Consider the following 25,252-nt stretch of genomic DNA (forward strand, 5'->3'; position numbering starts at 1 on the left):
TGCTAAGGTGTTCTAAGATTGCTCGGCCACTCGGCCTATTGCTCGGGTATTCTATCTGCATTTCTAGGGTGTTCTTGCTGGTTGCGAATTAATTTCTGGGCAGTTGCAAAGGCATTCTTCATGGTTGCATAGCTGTTTCTAAGGTGGTGGCTAAGGTGTTCTGGCTGATTGCTAGGATGTTTCTAGGCTGTTGATCGGGTGTTCTGGCTGGTTTCTTGGATGTTCTGGCTCATTGTTAGGTGGTTACTGGGATAATCTGGATGGTTGCAAAAGTTTTTCCAGTTAGTTTCTGGGCCATTTCTAGGTTGTTGCTAGGGTGTTCTGGATGGTTGCTTAACCATTTCTAGGCCATTGCTAAGGTGATCTGGCTTGTTGCTTGGTCATTTCTAGGTGGTTGAAAGGGTGTTTTGACTGATTGCTTAGGTGTTCTAGCTTGTTGCTAGAGCATTGCTAGGCAGCTGCTAGGGTGTTCTTGCTGGATATTATGGCATTGCTAGGTGGCTGCAAGGGTGTTCTGGCTGTTTGCTAGGGCATTTCTTGGCCACTACTTGAGTGTTCTGGCTGGTTGCTAGGGCGTTTCTAGGCAGTTGCTAGGGTGTTCAGACTGGTTTCTATGGATTCTGGCTGATTGCTAGGTGAATGCTAGGGTGTTCTACCTGGTTTCTAGGACATTTCTAGGTGGTAACTATGGTGATCTGGATGGTTTATAGGGTGTTTCTAGGATGGTTGCTTAGCCGTTTCAAGGCGATTGGAAGGGTGTTATGGTTGATTGCTTGGGTGTATTAAAGCCGTTACTAGGGTGTTCTGTCTGGCTGCTAGGGTATTGCTAGGCCACTGCTAGGGTGTAATATCTGCATTTCTAGGTTTGCTAGGGTGTTCTTGCTGGTTGCTAATTAATTTCTGGGCAGTTGCAAGGGCATTCTGCATGGTTGCTTAGCCATTTCAAAGGTGGTTGCTAAGGTGTTGCTAAGGTGTTCTGGCTGATGGTACTAGGGTATTTTGGATGGTTGCCAAAGTGTTTCCAGGCAGTTGCTGGGACATTTCTAGGAAGTTGCTAGGGTGTTCTGGATGGTTGCTTGACCATTTCTAGGCCATTGCTAAGGTGATCTGGCTTGTTACGTGGCCATTTCTAGGCAGTTGAAAGGTTGTTTTGACTGATTGCTTAGCTGGTTGCTAGAGCATTGCTAGGCAGCTGCTAGGGTTTTCTGGCTGGTTACTAAGGTATTTCTAGGTGGTAGCTAGGCTGTTCTGGCTTGTTGCTTGGGGCGTTCTGGCTGATTGTTAGGTGGTTGCCGGTGTGTTCTTGTTGGGTGCTAAGTTGTTCTGACTGGTTGCTTGGTCATTTCAAGGTGGTTGTTAGGGTGTTTTGGCTGGTTGCTAAGGCATTTCTAGTTAGTTGCAAAGGTGTTCTGGATGGTTTCTTGGCCATTTCAAGGTTATTGTTAGTGTGTTCTGACTGGTTGTGTGGTATTTCTTGGCGGTAATAGGGTGTTCTGGCTGGTTACAAGGGCATTTATTGGCAGTTGCAGCTGGTTTCTAGGGCATTGCTAGCCAGTTGTTAGGGTGTTATAGGTGGTTGGTTACAGAAAGACACACTCAAACAAATATTTTTTTACATTTACGCATTTTAGTTTCATTACTATATTCCATCTAATTGAATTTGATTAATACAATTAAATGTAACAAAATATATATATTAAAAGATTTATTCATTTCATTTTGTTTAGATACAACCCTAAATGGTACCAACAAAACTAAGCTGAGATTATGTTCTCCATAATAATCAAGAGCCCACACAATTGAAGTATAATTTTTTTGAGTTATTTCATGCATTTATTTCCAGTACTACCATCAAAACTTGTATTGCACGATCCCTTGAAATTACTGCCTTGAGTGATCCAACGTGAATTTTCCATAAGCAAATATACAGTGGATATGACCATATATACAGGCTGATATGATTACCATTTATTGATATGGTATTATGATTTAATACCCCTCACACAGTTTGAGATAATAAGTATAAACTGAGGTGCCATCTTAAAAGGATAGTTCAACCAAAAATGAAAATTCTCTGATAATTTACTCATCCTCCTGCCATGAGATGTGAATAACTTTTTCTTCAGCAAAACACTGTTGAAGATTTGTGGAAAAAGATCCAGGCTCAACAGATCAGTTCATGTCTCATCATTCTTATGTCACGGGAGCACTCAGGTAAATTTGGCCATTCGTCAACGCCTGACTGGAAGCAATATTTTATAGTTAAAAAAATGTGCTTAAACATCATTAATTTTCGTACACAAAATGATCGATTCACTTTAGAAGACATTAATGTCAGCACTGGAGATAGGATGGATTACTCTTATGCTGACTATCTGTGCTTTTTGGACCTACGAATATCTAATCAACATCCTCTCACATTCTAAGGGACTGCTGATCCTGGATCTTTTTCTACAAATCTTCAAAACTGTTTTGCAGAAGAAAGAAAGTCATACACATCTCAAATGGCATGAGGGTGAGTAATTTATCAGAGAATTTTCATTTTTGGATGAATTATCCCTTTAAAGGAAAGTGCACGGTTTAGGCCTAAAAATGAAATGGTTTCAGATATTAAAAAGTTGCTTGACCATTTATAGGCCTGCTCCAGATCTAAAAAAAAAAAAAAAAATACAATAATAAATTCCACAAGATTCTATTGTAAAAATAAAGGAAGCGTCCGTTTTATTTTGGCAATAAGTTCTGGACCTGATTATGAAGCTTTTGAAGATAAAGTAATTGCTCTCTCTTGCCTTTAAATAAGCATTTGACAGCAAGTCTTTTAGAAGATTGTACATTTGCATCAGCTACTGGGTTAACACTGGGTACTGTCATCTCTACAGGTGGTTACATATTTTACAAATCCAGTAAAATACAATAAGTATGAAACTAGTGAGTTAAAGAAACATAAAAAAAAAAGACAGAAAAAGCAAGTCAATTAATTTGTAAGGTATGGGAAATAAATATACATACTATATATAGACACCGATCAGCCACAGCTTTAAAACCACCTCCCTAATATGGTATAGGTCCCCCTCGTACCGCCAAAACAGCGCCAACAAGCATCTCAGAATAGCATTCGGAGATTATGTTCTTCTCACTACAATTGTAGAGAATGATCGGTGTATTTATATACAGAATAAAAACTGTGTATATATTATCATATATCATCTCTCTCTTTAATTCCTATGTGGAACCTTTGATGCATACTTTATTGATATTCAGATTTTGTGGTGACTGTGAAATTAGATAAGCAATGATTAGACCACAGCTCTCACATCGATACTGCAACTCATTTGGCTAGAGCTACAATTTGAAAATGGTGCAACACGTTAACATCAAAAACATTATACGCAAAAGCTGTGGTGCCGTAATTTCTCTGCTAATGGGTAACAGTTCTTTCTCCATTTTATTTAGCCACAGGCCCTCTTTAGAACAGTTACTTGGTCAAAAAAAAACAAAAGCATAGAGCTCATAAAACCTTAATTTTAAAGTGGTGGCAGATGTACTATTGTTCAAGAGCATTGATTTTGTCAGTGTGTCGCTAGATTGTGTCTTTGGTGGAAGAATCTGTTGATGGCTTGTTCAGTCTTTGAGTGTGTTGGCGTACTCTTTAGCTTTTGACTCTCGTAGTGTCAGGGTTTAGTCCTCAGCACCTCTTTCTCATTAATCCAGACCTAGGAAATTATCTATATCCCTTCTGGAATTCTCAGGCTATGGAGCCATGGTTAGAGTGGCAAACGGATATGCATGGCTGAGCTGTTGGGCCTTGCGGCCAAGATGTATATGGCGCTCTCTCTCAGAAAGTTGTTCCAAGTAACTGGTCTGGAAAACACAAAAAGGGGCATAAAAGAGTCGGCTAAAGACATGTGGTTGCTAAGGTGTTCTCAATTTTTTTTATGCAGTTTGTGTGTTCTGGGTGGTTGCTAGGTGGTTGCTCACTGGCTAAACACAAAAGAGCTCACCCCCAAGTCTCTGTGGTATAAATATGGCTTGGTTCTTTTTACAATATAGGTCTACAGGATTTTTTGCCCATTTTATCATTTGTCAGCTAGAAATCTAACGTCTAATGGTAGGTCCACACAATGTATGTTTATCAGGTTTTATCATCTTTGTGGGGACACACACACACACTAACCTGTTGTCATTCTCCATGGCTTTATCTCTGCTTCTCTCGCTGCTGGAACTGGTTGGACTGCTTTCAGATATTGGACCGACATGGCTGATACTGCAGATGAGGAAAGCAAGGTGAAACACACGCTGTTGTATTCATGTATCCCCCACACAGACACACTCAATGCTGGTCAGCTCACAGCAGGCAGCAGCTCTCTCAGTTTTCAAACTCTAATTTGTTGTTCTTAACACCTCAGTGCTCAGAGAGATTGATACCCAACCTTTGAAAATATGCATGTTCACAACACCTGTTCACTCAGGTGAAGAAACATGTATTAGTGTGAGGAATGATAGCTATTTTTATTCAACTTGCCGATGGGGTAACAGCACGGTATCAAGAATTGCTGAATTAACTACTCTTTTTATATGTGTGTGTGTGTGTGTGTGTGTGTGTGTGTGTGTGTGTGTGTGTGTGTGTGTGAGCGTGTATTTATCACTTTGTGGGGACCAAATGTCCCCATAAGGATAGTAAAACCCGAAATTTTTGACCTTGTGGGGACATTTTGTCGGTCCCCATGAGGAAAACAGCTTATAAATCATACTAAATTATGTTTTTTGAAAATGTAAAAATGCAGAATGTTTTCTGTAAGGTTTAGGTTTAGGGGTAGGGTTAGGTTTAGGGGATAGAATATAAAGTTTGTACAGTATAAAAACCATTATGTCTATGAAAAGTCCCCATATAAACATGGAAACACAACATGTGTGTTGTGTGTGTGTGTGTGTGTGTGTGTGTGTGTGTGTGTGTGTGTGTGTGTGTGTGTGTGTGAGCGTGTATTTATCACTTTGTGGGGACCAAATGTCCCCATAAGGATAGTAAAACCCGAAATGTTTGACCTTGTGGGGACATTTTGTCGGTCCCCATGAGGAAAACAGCTTATAAATCATACTAAATTATGTTTTTTGAAAATGTAAAAATGCAGAAAGTTTTCTGTGAGGGTTAGGTTTAGGGGTAGGGTTAGGTTTAGGGGATAGAATATAAAGTTTGTACAGTATAAAAACCATTATGTCTATGGAAAGTCCCCATAAAACATGGAAACACAACGTGTGTGTGTGTGTGTGTGTGTGTGTGTGAGCGGGCACAGAATGTAGAATTTAAGAATTGGCTTCCTTTAAATTCATGAGTTGAAATAGTTCACCCAAAATGGAAATTCTCTCATCATTTCTTCACCCTCATGCCATACCAGATGTGTAAAACTTACCTTTCAGAATGTGAAAGTGAAGGAAAAAAAAGACTTAAATATTGATCTTTTTCACACCCACAGCTATCATATTTCTTCTGAAGATATGGATTAATCCACTGGAGTCTTATGGATTACTTTTATGCTGCCTTTATATGATTTTTGGAGCTTGAAAGGTCTGATCACCATTCACTTGCATTGTAAAGACCTACAGTACAAAGCTGAGATTTTCTTCTAAAAATCTTTGTTTGTGTTTTGCAGAATAAAGAATGTCATACACATCTGGGATTGCATTCTGTGTTCTGTTCAAACTCAAATTCCAATTTAACATCCTCTGGCTGTGGCCAATTTAAAGGGATAGTTCACCCAAAAAAGAAAGAATGTCATACATATCTAGGATGGCATGAAGGTGAATAAATTATGAGCGAATTTTCATTTTCGGGTGAACTATCCCTTTAAATTGGCCACAGCCACTTGATGTTAAATTGGAATTTGAATTTGAATAGGAAGACGAATGTACTGAATTGTAAAAATAATAATAAGTCAAGAGAGGGTTTCATTTGTCCAAAACAATAACAAAATGGGCAAGGATCTTTTAAGCCTCTTCATGTTGTTTGGCTATGCTTGGATGCTCTGGGGTAAATGACAGTATAACATTCAATTAAATTAAGTGTTCTTCCACTATGGTCCAGAAAATATATTAAAATATATATTTTTAAAAAGACGCACAATGGAAAATATATAATTTTTATTAAAGTTAGACACAAATTGATATAGGTGGCATTTAAAAAAAAAACTACTAATATCATCTAATGTTTCTGGAAATATCTCAATGTTTATGGGAAATACTAAACAATTAAATGTATTATTAAAAACTACACTTACATCAGTCATATTAATTTATTTGATTTTCATTTAAAAGATAGTTTACACAAAATGTATCCCCCTTATGTCATCTCAAACTTTTAGGACTTTCCTTCTTCTGCGGAACACAAATAAAGTGATTCTGAAGGATATATGATGTGTTTTTGTCCATACAATGTAGGTCAATGGGGTCCAAAACTTTCAAGCTCCAAAAAAGACAAAGGCAGCATAAAGGTAATCCATGTGACTCGAGTGGTTTAATCCATGTCTTCTGAAGAGATACAATCTGTTTTGGGTGATCGTTTTTGCTTGATGCATGCTCAGCACATTGTACATGCATTCTGTCCAAACACAAGGAAGTGTGATTGAGCTTCTTTCATGAATGCACTAAGGAAACGGCAGATGTCAAGATTTATAGTAAATAAGGACTTAAAGTTATGCCTGTTTCATCCAAATATTATCCTATTGCTTCAGAAGACATCTATTAAACCACTTGAGTTGCCTTTATGTCCTTTTCAGAGCTTAAAAGTAATGTACCCCTTTGACTTGCATTGTATGGACAAAAACATATCATACAAGTTTAAGACAGCATAAGGGTAAGTAAATGATAAGGTAATTGATATTTTTGGGTGAACTATCCCTTTAAATTCTACTTCCTTGAATTGAAATTCTATTATAATTCGGAATGGTGCACAACTCTTTCAAACTTCCAAACTTAAAGAAATATTGCAAGTCGTCTTTCAGGTACACATATCTTCCAGAAACTTGACTGCTTTGATCTCAAAGCCCTCAGTTGATTTTAATGAGCGTATATTAGAAATCAAACTTAGTCATGCCATGAACGTGCCAAACAAACACACATACGCCCACACACACATGCACACTCACACCCAGGCCCTCATTGAACTTGCACTGAACCCCTTTGAGCTGATAAGAAATATTCTTAAGGGCTTTTCTGTGGAGAACAAAAGCCCCTCTTTGAACTTGATAATGAGAGGGCAACCTCAGTCTTATTTAATAAAGCCATAGCGGTTGAGAAAAAAAAGAGCCTGGAGAGAAAAGGTCATTATAGTCATGAGCTACTCACTTTAGTTTGATCATTCTATATTTTTAGTGATTGAATCATTTGCCTTCATTCTGGTGTACCGAATGAACTGCAATATTCAGTAAATGAGGCAATATGAACATGAATATGAAATGATTATAATAATAATAAAGGCAAGGAACAGAGTATGATGTTTCAAGGGGAGGTCCATGCAGATTAAGTGACTTACCCACTATTGAACAAAGGGGCACACAGTCCTACGAGTCTTCATTATAAATGGACATTCAGCAATGGTGACAAAGACGGATTGATTGATAAAAAACAACAATAAAGCATGGAAGATGATGTCAACAAACACTAAACACTCAATTCATTCATGCTCATGTAAAATACATAAAATAATAGTCTGTTTTTCTAAGTTAGGTTAAACCAAGGGTAAGATAAGGGAGAAATAATTAACAATAATAGGTAACAATTGCGTTTATCACTTTTTACAGTGTAGGAAAGATACTCCCAAATGAGATCTCTTTAATATCTCATTTGTATCTCCTAAACAGCAGTTAAGATTAAATGGAGAGCTCCTGCCTTTCAAATTGTTCTCCTAAGTAATCTTACATTTGTCTCTTCTGGGGTTTTAGAAGAGATCTCAAAATGTCTCAAATTGTGCTCAGATTTGACAAGATTTCAAAGGCTGCAAACAAAGTCAGAGATTTCCATATGAAATCATTTCTGCTGTTATTAGGGCCCGAGCACCGATGGTGCGAGGACCCTATTGTTCTTATAGGCATTTATTATTTTTTCTCAAATTAATCACATTTTTGAGGGCCTAAACATACTCGAAAACTCATGAAACTTTGCACACGCATCAGAAGTGGTGAAAATTTACATCTGATATGGGTTTCAGAATTAGGTGTGGTAAAATGACTCAATAGTGCCACCTACAAACTTTCAATGATATGCGCTTACACGCTACATTTCACCTACATTTACGAAAATCAGTACACATGTGTAACATGCCAATACCTACAAAAAAGTCTCTTGGACCCATGCCCCAAACTCAATAGAAAGACCACCATTTTGATTTTTCTCTTAGATTTTGCTCAGTTTTTGCCATTTCCAGGCCTCGTACTTACGTAGATTTCATCAAATCTACTTAATATTCAGTTATTCCAATCTAAAGGCCTTGGCGATGCAAAATTGTGAAGCTTTTGAGTCTTTACTGCACGGCATGGCCGTGACGGTCTGACAAAGTTTGATGTTTCGCCATGAAACAGGAAGTTGTTATAACATACAATGTCCAATCTGCCCCAAACCTCACTTGTTTGATAAGAGTCCCGGCCTGAATACATCTACGTGCCAATATTCAGTTATAGTCATAGCGCCACCTACTGGCAACAGCCAATTCCAGGTCTTGTACTTTAACAAACTCCTCCCAGAGATTTAATCAGATCAAAATTATATTTAGTCAGTCTTAATCTAAAGGCCTTGGTGATGTTAAATTGCAAAGCTTTTGAGTTTTTGTTGAAAGGTGTATCCGTGGCAGCCTGACAAAATTTGATATGAAACAAGTCACATTTTTGAGGCCTAAACATGCTCGAAAACTCATGAAACTTTGCACACATCTCAAAAGTGGGGAAAATTTACATTTTAGAATTAATTGTGGCAAAATGGCTCGATAGCGCCACCAACCAAAATTCAACAAAGCAGCCCTCATGCCATGTTTCACCTACCCATAAGAAAATCGGTAGGAATATGCAACATGTACAAAAAAGTCTCTTAGAACATATCCTAAACCCAATAGGAAGTCAGACATTGTGATTTATTGTTCAGTTTTTGCCATTTCCAGGCCTCATACTTTAACAAACTCCTCCTAGAGATTATATCAGATCAACATCATATTCGTCAGTCTAATCTAAAGCCCTTGGGGATGCTAAATTGCTAAGCTTTTGAGTTTTCTTTGAACGGCGTATCCGTGGCGGCCTGACAAATTTCAATGTTTCACCATGAAACAGGAAGTTGTTGTACCTCAAACATACAATGTCCAATCTACTCCAAACTTCACAAGTTTTCTAAGAGTCCCGGCCTGAACACTTCTATATGCCAATATTCAGTTATAGTCATAGTGCCACCTACTGGCAACTGGAAATGACATGTTTTACACTGTGATACACTCTTAACAACATTTAAGGGCTAAAAAATTCTAGTGACATTCCCCTGGCACAGCAGCCCCAACATGCACCAGGGTGTGAGGACCCGTTCATCACTGCTTGCAGCTTTAATTATTTATATATCTCTATACTCGTTCTGCATGTGAGCAATTGTTTCAAATTTTTCTCCTAAAATTCTTAAGGAGAAACATCCGAAAGCGAGTTGATAGTTAAATGAAGCATACAGTAACTGAGAACTCCATTATGTCTTATGAGCTATGAAAGTGCAGCCTACGTATGAGAAATACGTTTTCTCTGGTGGACATGTCAAAAATGTCTGAGAAATAATGTTTGGAATTGGCTAAAGTTTCCAAAAGAAAATGATTAAAAAGCATTCTGTTTAATTACATTGCGCTTCTTCCAGACTGATCGCACAGTAAAATTGGCGATAAGTCGATTTTTTGTTTTTACAAAATTTAGCCTTTGCTTTAAGAATTTTCAAACTGCCCTCCTGGTAGTCAAAGTTGTAACTTCAATTGTGCACATGCGTATCTTCAAGTTATGTTTTGTGCATAACGTGAGCAAAATGAAACATTTGAATGGATGTAACATGAAAGGCGTTTTTGATTTTCCAGAATATTTAAGTAATTACTTTTGAGCAAAGCAGAAGCTTTTCGAACGATTTCCAGGGCATTAACATTTACCATACGGTTACGCTTGTAAATAATCGACACAATGGGTCTTAACTGAAGTGGAATTTGTTTTTTTAAATAACACAGGGATTTCTCTAGAACACATTCTGTGTGAACAACCCCTAAAAATAAAGAGCCATAAAATGAATGCGGATAATATGGCTCAGATCATTTGACCTTAGAATAATTGGATAAGAAACGTTAAAATTACGTTTGATTGCACGCATTGGTATCTTGGCAAATCAGAGCACAGTTTTGAAAATTGTTGAATTGAAAATCTAAAGGAGACACTTGAGAATACAGGGAGAAAAGTCTGAGAAGTAAGAGACTCAAGCAAAAGCCTCCACTTGCACATTTCTCCATTCATCTCACTGCTGTCTAAAAGAAACACTTGAGGCATTAATGTGATCTCATTTTGTGATTTTTCTTTCCGATGTGTGGTGACAATTGAGGAATGAACGATTAAGGAGGACAGATGATGCATTTAGGGAACCTGGGTCAACAAATCATTCTGAATTTGGAGCTTACAGAGTCAGGTCTGAATTATGAATTGACAGGCAAAATATGCTTTGTCAAAGTCTGTCCTTGTCCCTTTTTTTCTCCAACATTAAGAAACCCTACCACAGGTGTTACTTTAACGGTTATATCATTTTCTTTTAGGTTATGCATTAATCCCAAAGTCAGGCCTGTCAGTAAATGCACATCTTAAATATTCATATTCTCTCCGTACAGCTTCTGAATGCAAAGTCATATCGGAGTAATTCATGAGCAGAGATGGGGGATTCATGCTAATGAAGTGAGAGCAGTTAGCATTGGCTGCCTTTGCCATGGCTATAAAAACTGGCAAGCTTGGGCTGATTTGTTGCTCCAAGAGGCCAGACAAATTGGACAAGTTCCTGAAATGATTTTCAAGTTTTTGTCTGAAGTTTATTGTTGATTAAGCTGTGATTAAAAAGATGTTTAGTATCCACTCACTCTCTATGATTACCCTAAAAGATTGACATATTGTCAAGGTTTTCTGCGTGAGCTGTCCTAGAAAATTTCCACGTTTTTTACTGTGTGTTCAAAACAGCCCGCAAAGTGAAATAATATCTAAAGTGGCAAAAAAAAGAAATGTATAGATAATAACATTGGAAATTTCAATTACGTATATGTTTAAAGCTGAACTAAAAATGCCCCTGTATTTAATTTCCGAAATGTGGTCACTTTCCATATGTTCGGCTCACCTGACATTGCACGACTGTGACTCTTTGTTTATCTTGTGGAACCATGAGGTCTGGACCCGTCTGGCTTCTCCGATGGTGATGATTCCATCTTTGTCCTGGTCTAGACTCTGGAATACGGCTCGTGCCCGATCCCTCTCCTTTGCTGTCAGAATTCTCACCAATGAGTTCTGGATAAATAGAATACAATTATATCAGTTTAGCATAAATATTAGATTTTGCGAAGGCATTCAAAAGGACTTATAACATTATATCAGTGTATTTATAACACTTAACAACCCCTTGTGAGTTTTTAAAATTGTGGCTGGGTGGAGGGCTGCACACCCGGCCCCTAATCAGGCTGATCAAGCCCGAGAGGGATAAAGGTGACCGAAGGTGGCAGTTCGAGAGAGAGAGAGAACTACGGGCAACTGCCCAGTATGGGTTTGTGTTTGTCTTTTTGTTTAAGTTAACCATTAAATAGTATTTATATTGTTAAGCCAGTTCTCGCTTCCTCCTTTCCCAAATTTTATCCTTTGTTACAAAAATGTTACAATTTGATTGAATGAGTCTTGTTTAAAGCTGTTGTAAAATGTAAAGAAACACACACCTGTGACCACACATTTCACAGTGTGTAAATGGCGGAAGAACAAGTGTTAACCAAATTTAAGGGTTTTTTCACACCCCTTACGATACTCCACTAGATTTTTGGATATTTTTTATTTCTTCTTTCTTCTAACAGAGTGCTGTACACTGAGCTCAATTAAACACATTTTACCATATCTAAATCTGTTCCAGATAATTCCAAAAACCCCTCCAACTTCTATGCTTAAATTAAATCGATTAGATAATTTAATTAATCACAATTAAACATATACCAATATTTATTGAGAAAGGCCCCCAAATATATATTGAGTATATATACTATGTATATTCAGGATGCACATTTTGCCAAATTCTTTTAACCGAGTAACCGCCAGCATTAAGCAGTTAACCCATTGTCTTAGAATTGGTGGAGGGGGTGGGGACACATATCCCGTGAAGGGGATGATTTGTGCAATGCAAAATGCAACCTCTGAATCACACTCATCATTGTTTATGTGAACACTATTACACTATCAGTAGTGCCACAGGAAAAGCTAAACCCATTTGAATTGATTCAGCAATAGCTGGGATACCATTAAAATGTTTTGCATTTTTTAAGCGCATTTCTGAAAATTCGACTAAAGAATATATTAATGTTGAGCGTTTCATCCACTTCGTCAAGCATATTATCTTGAGGGAGTCGCCTTGTCATGATGAAGCAGCTGAATGACATCCTTGTTTCAGGATGAGTTTTATTTGCAGGATTGGAGCAAATGTACCATGTTTTATCAAATGCTGCCAGGAGATGCAGCAGAATAAGTGAAATATCTGATATAATGAGGGCTGAAATGTATGCAATGCCCATTTGCTACCAGCCTCTGTTTACCTGGGAATACCTATGCTCAAAACTGTTCTGATGGATTGTGAGGACCCATTTTAAAGACCAGCTGTGGGTTAAACACTTCAGGATATCAAGAGCTATGTTCAAAGAATTGTGTGCCAATGTCTGTCCTTTCGTTGTTCCAGTCACATCAAGCTATGGTCAAAACACCTCATTGTTTGGCAAATAAACTGTTTCCATCAATTCAAAGTGAATTTTAACTAATGCAAAACTCAAGAAAATCCACCTCCTCCTAGCACATTACATTTTAAGCTTCCATTCAGGATTTCTTTTGCGCAATTTTAAAATGCACATAAAAATTGTTGGATAGAAACCAAACTGATGGTGGTTGGTGCTTGTCCATCATTCGGCAGAATGGAATCGGTTTCACTTTACATGAACATTTGAAAGCAGCACATTGACTTCTTGTGTGATCATATTTATTTATTTTTTTTATTTTTTTTATTTAAGGGCGATACTACTGAATTTTACTGAATGTATCTGTTAAATCTATTTAGTAGAATTTCACAGATTTTCCCCCACAAACGTTGACATTTATATTTATGTTTAAACTTAAATGTAAATAGTTTTAGGGTATACTGTTACACCTATACAGCTCTGCATGTCCCACTTTACCTCTGTACGAAACTTCTGCAGCACTGAAAGTGACTCATGGTATAGAAAGTCAGACCACTCAATCTGGCCTTTTTTATCTGGATCCATAGCGGCAAACTGGGCCAGAACCTCTTCTTCCTCCTCATCAGTCAATTCCCTTTCAAAGAGCTGCTTGGTCACAAAGTGCCTGTATTGCAGAAGTTCATCGGATACCAGGAACGACTCTGAACAGAAATTAGGTGAGAGATTGAGGGCATCATCGATCAACAGAAAAGAGACAGAGGCCTAATTACAGAACTGATATGATAAATTAGCAAACCTTTAATTAACTATATTAATTTTACCCCACAAAGTCATTTCTTTCAACCGCAACACACAGAGAGACTATTACACAGTAAAAAATGTTTTGTCAGGTAACCTAAAAATGTGATTCATGTGGTAACATCTAAATTAACTGGTTTAATTTACGTCAAAATTATAATTTCATACAACTGAATCAACCTGACTACAATGGGTTACACCAACAAAAGTAATTTTTAAGGGTTAGATCAAGTAAAAATTAATCTTTAAAGGGATAGCACACCCAAATATGAAAATTGTCTCACCATTTACTTACCCTCATGTTGTTTTAAACCCTTTCTTTCTTCCATAGAACACAAAAGAATATGTTAGGCAGAATGTTAGCCTCAGTCACCAATTGTTGGGTAGTGATGTACTTTATGTAACCAGAATTAGGTAGAGATTACAAAAATCAAGTAATTTTAATTATATTATATTGCAGTTAATACAATTATTTTATATTTATTACATTACCTATTAGTCTTGACTTTAAAAGAAATGCTGAAATTAACAATTTTCCTCAAAATATGCGATAAGTAATCCAAAAGTAATCAAATAAGATTATCTAGAAAGTGCCATTTAAAATATTATGTTACTGATTACAGTTTTAGTCATGTTCCAATGTAATCATTACCAGATTACATTTTCAGAAGTAAGTGAATGTTGACTGAAGCTGTCACTTCTAATTTTGCATTTCATTGAAGAAAGAGCTTCATATGGGTTTGGAATAATATGAGGGTGAATACATGGTGACAGAATTTTCATTTTTGGGTGAACTACTGTATATTGTAAAGGTGCAGGTTTACATCACTTAGAATGAGACTGAGATGAACACCTGGAATAATCTTGCACTGCTTGAAGGTCTCCATCAGACTGTACATCTCTTCTTCAGTAAGCAGCAGGTTCACATTATCCTGAAGGATGAAGAGGGAAAGACTTGTTCTGGTACAGTCACACAATAAAGGACACATCAATTTAAAGAGCATATTAGTTTACACTGCTTCATTTGTTAACTAATTCTACTACAGTAATGCACTTTTTGAAAGAGAATGACTTTCAACAGGATATTCTTTTTGAATACTATTTCTATTAGATGTCTTTTGTAAAACAACATGATGAAAAAAGGATGTCTCGTGAGGAAAAATGATATCTTTCACAGAGCCTCTTTGTTTAGCCTTTTAGAAACTGTGTATTAAAATAAGTTTTAAAAAAATTGAACTGCTGAAGAAATGAAAAGTACTTTAAAAACTAATGTTTAAAATTGTGTGCATTTACATGAGGCTTATAAAAGCTGTTTTATTTTACATGGAGCTGGGCAACCTCATGGGGGCACCATTTTGAGATCACATGACCAACTGAATATTACTAGACACCATCGCTCACAGAATAACTAATATGGCTGACTATGAATAGTGCATTTCTACAATAGCATGGCAAACCTAAAACTAATGCTTTTTTGTGAATGCTGCATCCACTCCTCTAGATGTCAGTATAAGTCACAAAATAAACAAAAAATATCTGTGCGCACATATTGGCATATTTGCAACAGTACCCGCCCACTTTTCAGCAGTCTGGATTCTGGATGTTTTTTAACATTCATTTTTTTTTCCATAAGCTTTTCATAAAATCCTGCATGAAAGTGTCCTAAGCCATGAACCACACCAACCAGCTTCAAGGTGAATCACAACATTACAAACTTTGATTTGAAGCAAATAATTATTTGAAAAATCTGACAAAAAGACAGGTACAAGACTATGTACTTTGTACTATGTACTAACATCTTTAATGATGGAATGAACTACAGTCCCAGAAAGCATTGCGATGGATAATCCAATTAAAAACAATGGAAAAATGTAAAACTATTGATATAAAGTTGTTGTTGATAATAAGTATAGAAATCGTTTTTTTTTTTTTTAATGTTTATTGCTAAATATTCCGATACATACAAATAAAGATGTAGTTTGAGGGGGAAGGGAGAGCGTCTGATTGCATCATTCACATTATGGAAGTGGGCGCTCACTGTTGGACTTGTTTGAAAGGCTTTTTTTTGGCTGCGGTTCTGTAATTAATGGATCTTTCTCTGCTGGACCATGGATTGTGTAGTTGTTCCTTAGGAATTCTGCTATTAAACAGGATTTTGAAACAATGAATTTGAAATGACAGACTGATGGCTTCAACAAAAGCATAATAGATTAGCAACCTCAGAGCTCACGGCAGGTCTTTATAATGGTTTAAATTATCGTTAACAATCAATTTGTCTGTTGAAAAACATTATGGGATTTTAATTTCCAGAACCAGACTGTTGCGCTCTATTGCAGTCTGTTTGTTTGACCTAACAGAGGCTACCTTGTTTGAAAAATTCAAGCGGTTGGAGTGTTTTAAACTTGCTTGAAAACAGTCGAAATTTTAGCAATTCTGTTTCATCTTGATAGTGGCACTAAAATTTGCAAATTTACCATTAAATTAACTTCAGCAGCAGGTTTTCTTTCTCTCCATTTATCTCTACAAAAAGGCTAATGATCTTTGAACTAACAGTAATAAGCAACATAACTGACTCGACTCTTAAAGAGATCTAATGGGTTTGAGGGATGCGAGGTGCAAGAAGAGGCTCTCCGAGATCAAATGTTGGCTTGTTCTTTTATATTAAATGCACAGTGAGAATTTTTGTCTGGCTAGAGCCCTGCCTTCAAATAGAGGCTTTCATTGCCCAGTAGTACTGGGAGCATAGGCGGAAATCGCGGGGGTCAGGACCCCCCCATCTGAGGACTGTCCCCCCATAAAGTATCATTAAAATATGTGTATTGTAAATAATATAATGATATATTCTTAAAATAATTGTTTAAGAAATAAAATAATACAAATGCAAATTGGGCAACAACAAAAAAAACCTTGGTGTCCCCTTCAAAAATTGCTCTTGAGAATTGTTATGTTTATTGTCCCCCCAACATTTTGATGAAATTTTCACCCCTGACTGGGAGTAGCTATATTTTCAATCAGCTTTCCCCAGCCTGATGAGAATTCTTCTGAACAATGGCGCTAGTGCAAGCGAGAAGAGTGGGTCTTCATTTCCTGTCCGTTGTGTCTCATATGACCAGTGGGATATGTTCCTCCTCTGAGGAGGAAGATTTAAATGAGCTTTCAGATGCAGGTCCATTGTTTTGTTTGAGGTCCAATCTCAACAGACATGGGTCAAAATCTCCAAAATGAAGAACAGATGTTAAAAAAACATTGCTTAGTGAGAGTTGGGATGTATTGTATTCTCTAAGGCCAGAAATATTCTATTCGGAAACAAACTGCATGAATGCGAATGCATGGTCAACTCAATGCAACGCACTGTCCCGCTGTGTGTGGTAACAAACTTCAAAACTCAAGGGGGCAGTACAGTAACCTACAACAAGGAAATAATTATAGCCACAATCTCTTTTCTGATTTATTTCTTGATTGGACTGCCAAAATGTTATAATTAAAATTATATACATTTATTTCCAAGATTATACTGTCACAATTCCCTTGTTGTCTGCCCTGTGTTTCACTAGTCTTTGTAAAATACTCCACTTCCCACAATTCCCATCTGCATGCAGACAAGGGCAGACGAGGAGTGGGGATCTAACTGCGGGTTCTTTATTTTTAATCAAAGTGAATCAAAGTGTGTGTGTGGGGGGGGTGTACTGAAACTAAAACATGACACAAATGTTTTACAAACAAGACAGGCAATGGCGCAAACATCTGAACATAAACACATCTGAAACATTAAACGATCGACAAAGGAATGGAGAAACAAACAGGGTTTAAATACACAGACACAGGATGATCACAAACGACAATCAGGTGCGAACAATGACAGCGTGCTGGCAGTGATGAGGGCCGGGAATTGTGGGAAGTGGAGTTTTTACAAAGACTAGTGAAGCACAGGGCAGACAACAAGGGAATCGTGACATATACATTGAATCCACTTACTGTACATACAAAATGATGAAGTCATGTGACAACAATATATCATAATATGTTTATATTTTTATTGTGGAATAATTCCTACTATTTCACGATTTCCACCACACAAAACTATTTTTCCCCTAGCAAAGTTTTTTCAAAAGTGAATGTATTTAAAGATTAACTCATTTTTTCCTCATTTGAACAATTTTGCTTCTAAAGAAATTAATTGTAATTTTGAAACATATGTCTAAAAGCATGACCACTCACATGAGATGTCTAAACATATCAGTAACCTTATAAAAGTTGTTTTATTCTACATGAGAGGGTCCCCTCATGGGGGTTACCATGTTAGAATCACATGACCATGTCATTTTTAGGGCTGTCTCATTCGCAAAATCATTCCTGTGCACTGAAACGTTTGCTCCCTAAAAACTCCCACAATGCACCATAAAAACCATGTTCCCATACCGGCAACGTCGTCATGTCTTCTGAAGTCTCTGAAGTCATTAGAAGACAAGCACAAGTGTTAAACTATGAAGTCAAGCCTTAAAAGAGATGTTATTTGTAATGTCCTTAATTTATAATTATCATGAAAGTGAAACAATCTTTTAAATATTTCAGTTGTTAAAATACAATTTTAAATGCACTCCAATATATTTTTATTTCTTTATATATGCAATTTATCTGTTATAATAACGCTGTATGTTTAAATATCTTCAATGAAAATGAATTATAGCATCCAATGGGGTGGCCAGGCTTCAGTCCATGGAGGCCACGGCCACCCCTGGCCACCCCCTAGCTCCACCACTGCAAAAGACTAAAAAATATGAGAGAATATATGAGACAAGTGGTGTTTAAGTAAATTGTGATGTTTACCCTATTCAAGGTAAATATCACGTGTGAGCATTTCCTGTCAAGCTATAATTTTGCAAAATTATGCAAAATGTGATACACAAAATGTAAGCAATGAAATTAGCCTTAGCAAGGCAAAGGATTTGGACATTTTATTTTGAATACGTTAAAAATGTAATTTCCATCACCGTCATTTCCACCGCATAGTTCTATTAAACTGTATAAACCCATATATGGAAGTACACAATGTACAACACAGTAGTAAGCTCGTTCTGAACATGGCACAATTGACCAGAAAAAGATAACACTGTAGATGAAGATGATTTATGCCAATGCTAAAGTGTTTGTGTCACATACTTGCACAGACTATGTTTAAGTCTGATATATAATTTCCCACAAGTACTAGCTATGACTTTAACTCTCATGTTTGCTGAAAAAGTCCAAAAGATTCAAATTTCACAAGAAGTACAAAGGATGAAACTAGCATAAAAAGCAAGTTGGACAAGCCATAGAATGAACAGGAAAACACTGCAGCAGTTTTAGCACAATGTAGCTCTGCTGGGTGATATTTTCAAATGACAAAACTCCAAAGATGCCAGGCTTACCCTAACAAGAGGGAAAAGATAACATAGCTAATCATGGATGCACTACTGGGAGACAGAGACAGCAAGCTAGAAAGACAATACAGAGTTTATTCAGTCCAATACACAGCTTAATCCTGTTTACTGTGTGACCAAATCGATTCAACTCACGCTTTTCATACTTTCTCTTTTTGTAGAGATGTCTATGCCGTTCCCAATTATCTAAAACTAGAGCAAATTAGCATATCTCTACACCAGGTGCATGTCATATCAGTTTGATGTACATTGGAAGGGACGTGTCCATGCAAAAGATGGTGGAAAACATAGTCAGTTTGGAAGTTTGGATCAACTTGAGAATGAGTAAAGGACCATTTTAAAGTTAACTAACCAATTTAACCATAATAAATGATTAATCATTTCATATTGGTTGTGTAAAAGTGATGCAGGTGTATTCACTTACGGTTATCCACTGGTACAACAGAAAGAAGTGCTTTTACTGTCATTTATTGTTTATTTGTTTTAGTTTTTTTGGGCTTATGTGGTATTTTATTTCCATGTTAAATGCATGGCAAGTTGTAATAGTGACCACCCAACTCCGAAGTAGTAGTTTACCAAGAGCCCATGAATGTACTGGGTCTTGTTTTATGCTTTTACTTTTGTTTTGTTTTTTGAGTGAGTAAGGTTTAATTACCTAAATTTTCACACACATAATGACATTGCTAATTCTGTTGACGGCAGAACATTACTTGTGATGACAAGTGCCAAAATCAGTTTGACAACCTGGCTTGGACTCGCTTAAAATACATTTTCCACTATGGTCTACTTGCTAAAACCTGCTGATGCAAAATGTCATGCCTTTGTTTTCTCCACACCTCTATCATTTAGCCCAGGTTTGACCCAATGCACAGTAATACACTTGACAATATTGGATGGTATTACATGACATGAAAAGGAATTGTAACAAAACGTGTCTCTTGAAAGCTCTCTGACAGTCTAATCCCCAGTCTCAATCTCTAGTCCTTGACAAAACACTTGCACGCACATGTGGATTAGGTAGTAATGAGGGCACAGTGAGAAAATCACATACATAAACTGTGAATTAGCCCTCTGAGGAAAAATGTGCAAGACATTTCGGCAACAACAAAGTGCTTAGCATATTGTTTCGACAGATGTGTGCACAGCTGTTAATGTTGCAGCATGGGATACAGACAATTTGTCGATGTAAATCTAAATGGACACCCAAGCCGGTCTCATGACTGTTCATAATAATAGGCATTCTAACTGCTGATCACTCTAACATTATTGGTCGGCTGTACAGCTGGCCATAGCTTTAGAAAATCTGATCAAAGATTAGATGTATTGTCAGTAAAACTAAGATATCATTCATACTTGATAAGGAATAATTTGTTTTGCCTCTAAAAAAATGTACGTTCTTTATACGTACATTTTCGTTTTTATATAAACTGCAGCAGTGCTCAATGCATCATATCATGAACAGACAAAAGAGCTATCAATGTATGAATCAAACTCAATCACAATGGCAACAATTTCTGGTACTTCATCTAATCTGACAAGGAATCAGTTTACTTGCTAAAACTGAGCATTCTGGAGGATAATAGTTTTTTTATATAAGCTGTGGCAGTGCTCAATGCATCATATTTAAGCAATATTACACGAGCAAGTACATTTTAATTAGGAAAACTGAGTACTGTCACAAAAAACGCATTTGTATATGGACCTAATTTCTTACTCGAGAGATCAGAGATAATTTTAGTAATTCACAAATGTCACTTTAGAACTAAAATCATGGCTTGGGCTGTTTCTAACAAGTTATAGTGTGTGTGTGTGTGTGTGTGTGTGTGTGTGTGTGTGTGTGTGTGTGTGTGTGTGTGTGTGTGTGTAAAAAACAACATTGGCATTATGTAAACAATCTGGCTTAAAATCCTTCAAATGAATGAATGAAGGGTTAAAATCCTTCAAATGAATGAATATTTGGTAGTTATGATCAGGACTGATGTTGGTTAAAAAATGTCAGTGAAAGTGGAAAATAATATTAATATAAAATATTTTTTGGCAGTTGTTTGACGCAGACATTTTTGTCCTTGTGTTGAGTTTCTTTTTTTTTTAACTGACTCTGCACAAAAACATTATAATTAGGGCTGTCGATTTAACGCGTTAATTCAGTACGATTAATTTGACTAAAAACAACACGTTAAAAAAAATTACGCAATTAACCGCATGCCCACGGATCATAATAAGGAAGATTCCTGAGAAATGCAAGCTTGTAGTACCACCTGTTTACTCCAGAGGGCAGTAAATGAAATTTCAGCTGTATGAGCAACACACAGTTTATACACTGAAGAAAACACTTCAGTAGGCAGAACAACACAAACATGTGTTACGTTCTTGCGTTCAAAACACTCGAAGGAGCGCAAATGCGATCTAAGGGATCTCAAGATGTGTTTAAAGATTGAGTATTAAACTATATTTAACTTGACACAGTGATCTAAACATTTTATGTTTATGACGCAACACACCCGAGACGTCTGACTTAGGTGTAAATTGACGGGTCCTTAAACAAGCCCTCATAATAAATCTCCAACTGATTGACAAATTCACTTGTGAAATGGATTGCTGTGAACTGTATGCCAATGATTGACTTATGATAAATAATATGGTAGTAAACAATACATTGTATTCTAAAGCCGCTTTTTGTATTGTCTTATCAATGATTAACTCTTCTGTTACAGGAATTTAAAGCATTTTAATTATCAGAATATTTATATATATATATATATATATATATATATATATATATATATATATATATATATATATATATAATGATGCCATCAACCCTGTTGCAAGAAATACCAATAGGGTTGAAAAACAGCTAATAGTAATGGCGATTTAATATCTCAGGGCAGTTTCACAGACATACCTATGCTTCTCATTCTTACATAACAGATCAGTTGAATACTGGTACCAGTCCACATGTTGGAGGTGAGTAGATACAGTATGCAGTTGAATATATGTACAGTATTTCAATTTTTTTGCATATGCATTTGTGGGTAGTACTCACGCAGTAATAGCAGCTCCAGCCGGTGGTGGTGTGGGCCATCTCTCTCATTTCCTGCAGGGCTTCTGTGCTCAAGTAGCCCATCTCCCTCAGACAGCCGTCGTGGAAGACCCGCGTGCACATCCGACAGGGGAACAGATCATCCGCCGTCCATACTTCACAAACCTCACACATCTCATCGTTGAGAGGCTGATTTCAAAACAGTGGGAGAGCAGACATACAATCATTTTTATATAACCACCGGACTGTTATCGATTTGCTGAAAGAAAATCCATAATTCACATAGGAAATGCATTTTAATTACACTTGACAGGATGTGCGGTGGAAGGGCTAACACTTACATACCTCCGTCCATTAGTTGCCAAATATATACATAATCTCACTTGACATTCAGTGCTCATTTAGAATCTCCCATGGAGTAAAGCACCACATCATCTGAATCTGCATGTGGTTTACTTTCATGGCATGTTATGTAGACGTCATGCAGGTTTGATGAATGCTGTATAAGATGAGATTTAACTGTACTCATGCCGGAAGGAAAATGTATTTAAAATGTTATATAAACTAAACTGAAACAGTATAGAATGGTATTATTCAACATCACTAAATCAACCTGAATACATTGAAGAGTTAGATTCAGGTAGAAATCACTCTACAAGGTAACAATTGCAGGTTACCACATTTACACAGTACCTTTTCAACATTTGTAATTTTCCTTGGTAATCACTGTGGCAATGACGTAACATGCATTTCCAATGTTTTGGACCCCATTTGTATTTAGCATTGTCCTGTTTGAAACGTAACACCCAAAATGCATCTTAATACTAGGTGTTAATGGGGCCTCTCACTGTGTCTAATATAAAAAAATATTATTAAAAAGAAAATGTGATACATTTTAAGCCTTGTCTAAATAATGTGATTATAGTACCATTACAGTATACTGTATATCATATGATGTACTTACATACATTATGATGCTTACATTGCAAAGGAAAATTAAAATGATCATTATAGATGTACAGAGTTATCCACTTGTATATTATAGTTTATTGTAACTTAAAACATTTTAATGTGGAAGGGACAATTAAACCTTTTGCTGAACCTTAGCTTCTTAAAGGGATAGTTCACCCTCATGCTTTCCCAGATGTGTATGACTTTCTTTCTTCTGCTGAACACAAATGAACATTTTTAGAAGAATATCTCAGATTTATAGGTCTTATAATGCATGTGAATGGTGACCAGCATAAAGGCAACATGAAAGTAATTCATAAGACTCCAGTGGTTAAATCCAAGAATGTGAAAATGAAAGTTGAGATTTATAGTAAAAAAGGACATACATTTTGTTTTTGTTTTCTCTCATCATATTGCTTCTGAATATATAGATTTTAACACTGGAGTCATATGGATTACTTTTATGCTGCCTTTATGTGCTTTTCAGACCTTTAAATTTCTGGCCACCATTAACTTGCATTGTATGGACCTACAGAGCTGAAATATTCTTCTAAATATCTTCTTTTGTGTTCAGCAGAAGAAAGAACATCATACACATCTGGGATGGCATAAGGGTGAGTAAATTATGATATCATTTTAATTTGGGGGTCAACTACACCGTTACCTTTAGGTTTGGCAGAAGTTAATATTGTATTTTTGTTTCACACATATTTATTTATTTATTTTTTCACAAAATATTGATTAAGCTCAAACAGTAATTGGCGAATCCCCTGCAGTACCGCCATGGACCCCTGTTGAAGGCCCCTGGTGGATCGATAAGGATCGAATTTGCATATACCAAGCTCTTGCATTGAAGATGTCATACTGTATACTGCTCTTCCTTGCTGTGTTGTCTGCTGTCCAAAGACAGACTGTGTAAAATGGGTATAATTATTGACAGCCTGTCATATTAATGCAGCTTAGGGTCAAATTATTTTAAAGGCTTGAAAACAAGTGGAGACAAAATTCTAGTTCAGAGTTTTCACATTAGAATGTGGGTGTAGACACACATTTGTTTTACATTGACTGATTGGTTAGTTTAGTTGGTTTGAAATTTGTTCTCAGTACAGTTCACAATTGATATAAAAGCAATCTGACCTATTTTGCAGAAGTAAACAGCTATTGATGAGTCGTTGCCTTATTGCTATCATTGCTATGGTGCAGCAGCTGTTAGTTCTGATCGGAATGACAGTATTTTAGTGAATGGCAATCAAATATCTGTTAGATTTATTTTATTGAACTTTTTTTAATTTTAAAGTTATGGCCACCACAGGCAGCACAGACCTTCAGCCTGTTCTGACTTAGTATGTTTGATTTTTTTTTAGGGCTGTCAATTGATTAAAAGTTTTAATCAAATTAATTACATGGAGTCCTGATTAATTAATCGCATATTCAAATATTTGTTGTGAAATATAACAATGATTTAAATCGACAGCCCTAATATTTTTTCTTATTGATCAGAGTGTCTGTCTGGTTGTCTGGTAACTGACTAAAAACAACCTGGAAACCACGCAGAACGCCATAGCAACGCCATAGTAACCACTCTATTAGCAACTACCTAGCAACCACCAACAATATACAATCAACGCCAAAGTAACCACTCTGAAACTCTTAGCAACTACTCTGTAACCACCAATAATACCCTAGCAATGCTATAGTAGCCACTCTTAAACTCTTAGCAACTGGCTAGCAACACCATAGCAACCACTCCGAAATTCGACTGCCTAGCAACACCCTAGAACCACCTAGAACTCCCTATCTCTGTTTTAAGCTCAACCAGCGAGAAACAGCCAACCAACCAATTCTAATATATTTAGACACTGCCTTGCTAGAGCCTAGCAAGCAAATAGAACCAACAGCAACCGCTTATCTATCTGTTTTTCTTAACCCTCTGGGATTAACCATATTTGGGCCCTAGAGAAGTTTTGACATTCCTTGACATTTGTTGTTTTTCAGTTGCTTAAAAACATATTAATGGCTAAAGTCTGATAACACTGTATTCAGCACAAACTGGGCTACAATAATATGTGAGCAACATGTGTGTACATGTTTGTATTTTTG

The 25,252-nt window shown here is 36.6% G+C and overlaps 1 protein-coding gene across 1 annotated transcript in view; it reads right to left on the reverse strand.

The window, feature by feature from the left end:
* Positions 1–2,519: 2,519 nt before the first annotated feature.
* LOC127636690 (PHD finger protein 24-like) overlaps positions 2,520–25,252 on the reverse strand; it is a 50,689-nt gene continuing 27,956 nt past the window's right edge. Inside the window, exons 3-8 of the mRNA XM_052117357.1 lie at positions 22,205–22,390; positions 14,592–14,670; positions 13,439–13,641; positions 11,362–11,528; positions 4,175–4,264; positions 2,520–3,861 (exon numbers count right to left, since the gene is read on the reverse strand). Of these exons, the coding sequence (XP_051973317.1) occupies positions 3,765–3,861; positions 4,175–4,264; positions 11,362–11,528; positions 13,439–13,641; positions 14,592–14,670; positions 22,205–22,390 (822 nt within the window). The 3' untranslated portion in view covers positions 2,520–3,764. The remainder of the gene's footprint in view (positions 3,862–4,174; positions 4,265–11,361; positions 11,529–13,438; positions 13,642–14,591; positions 14,671–22,204; positions 22,391–25,252) is intronic.

Source organism: Xyrauchen texanus, chromosome 44, assembly GCF_025860055.1.
Source record: "Xyrauchen texanus isolate HMW12.3.18 chromosome 44, RBS_HiC_50CHRs, whole genome shotgun sequence".
Classification (NCBI taxonomy): domain Eukaryota; kingdom Metazoa; phylum Chordata; class Actinopteri; order Cypriniformes; family Catostomidae; genus Xyrauchen; species Xyrauchen texanus.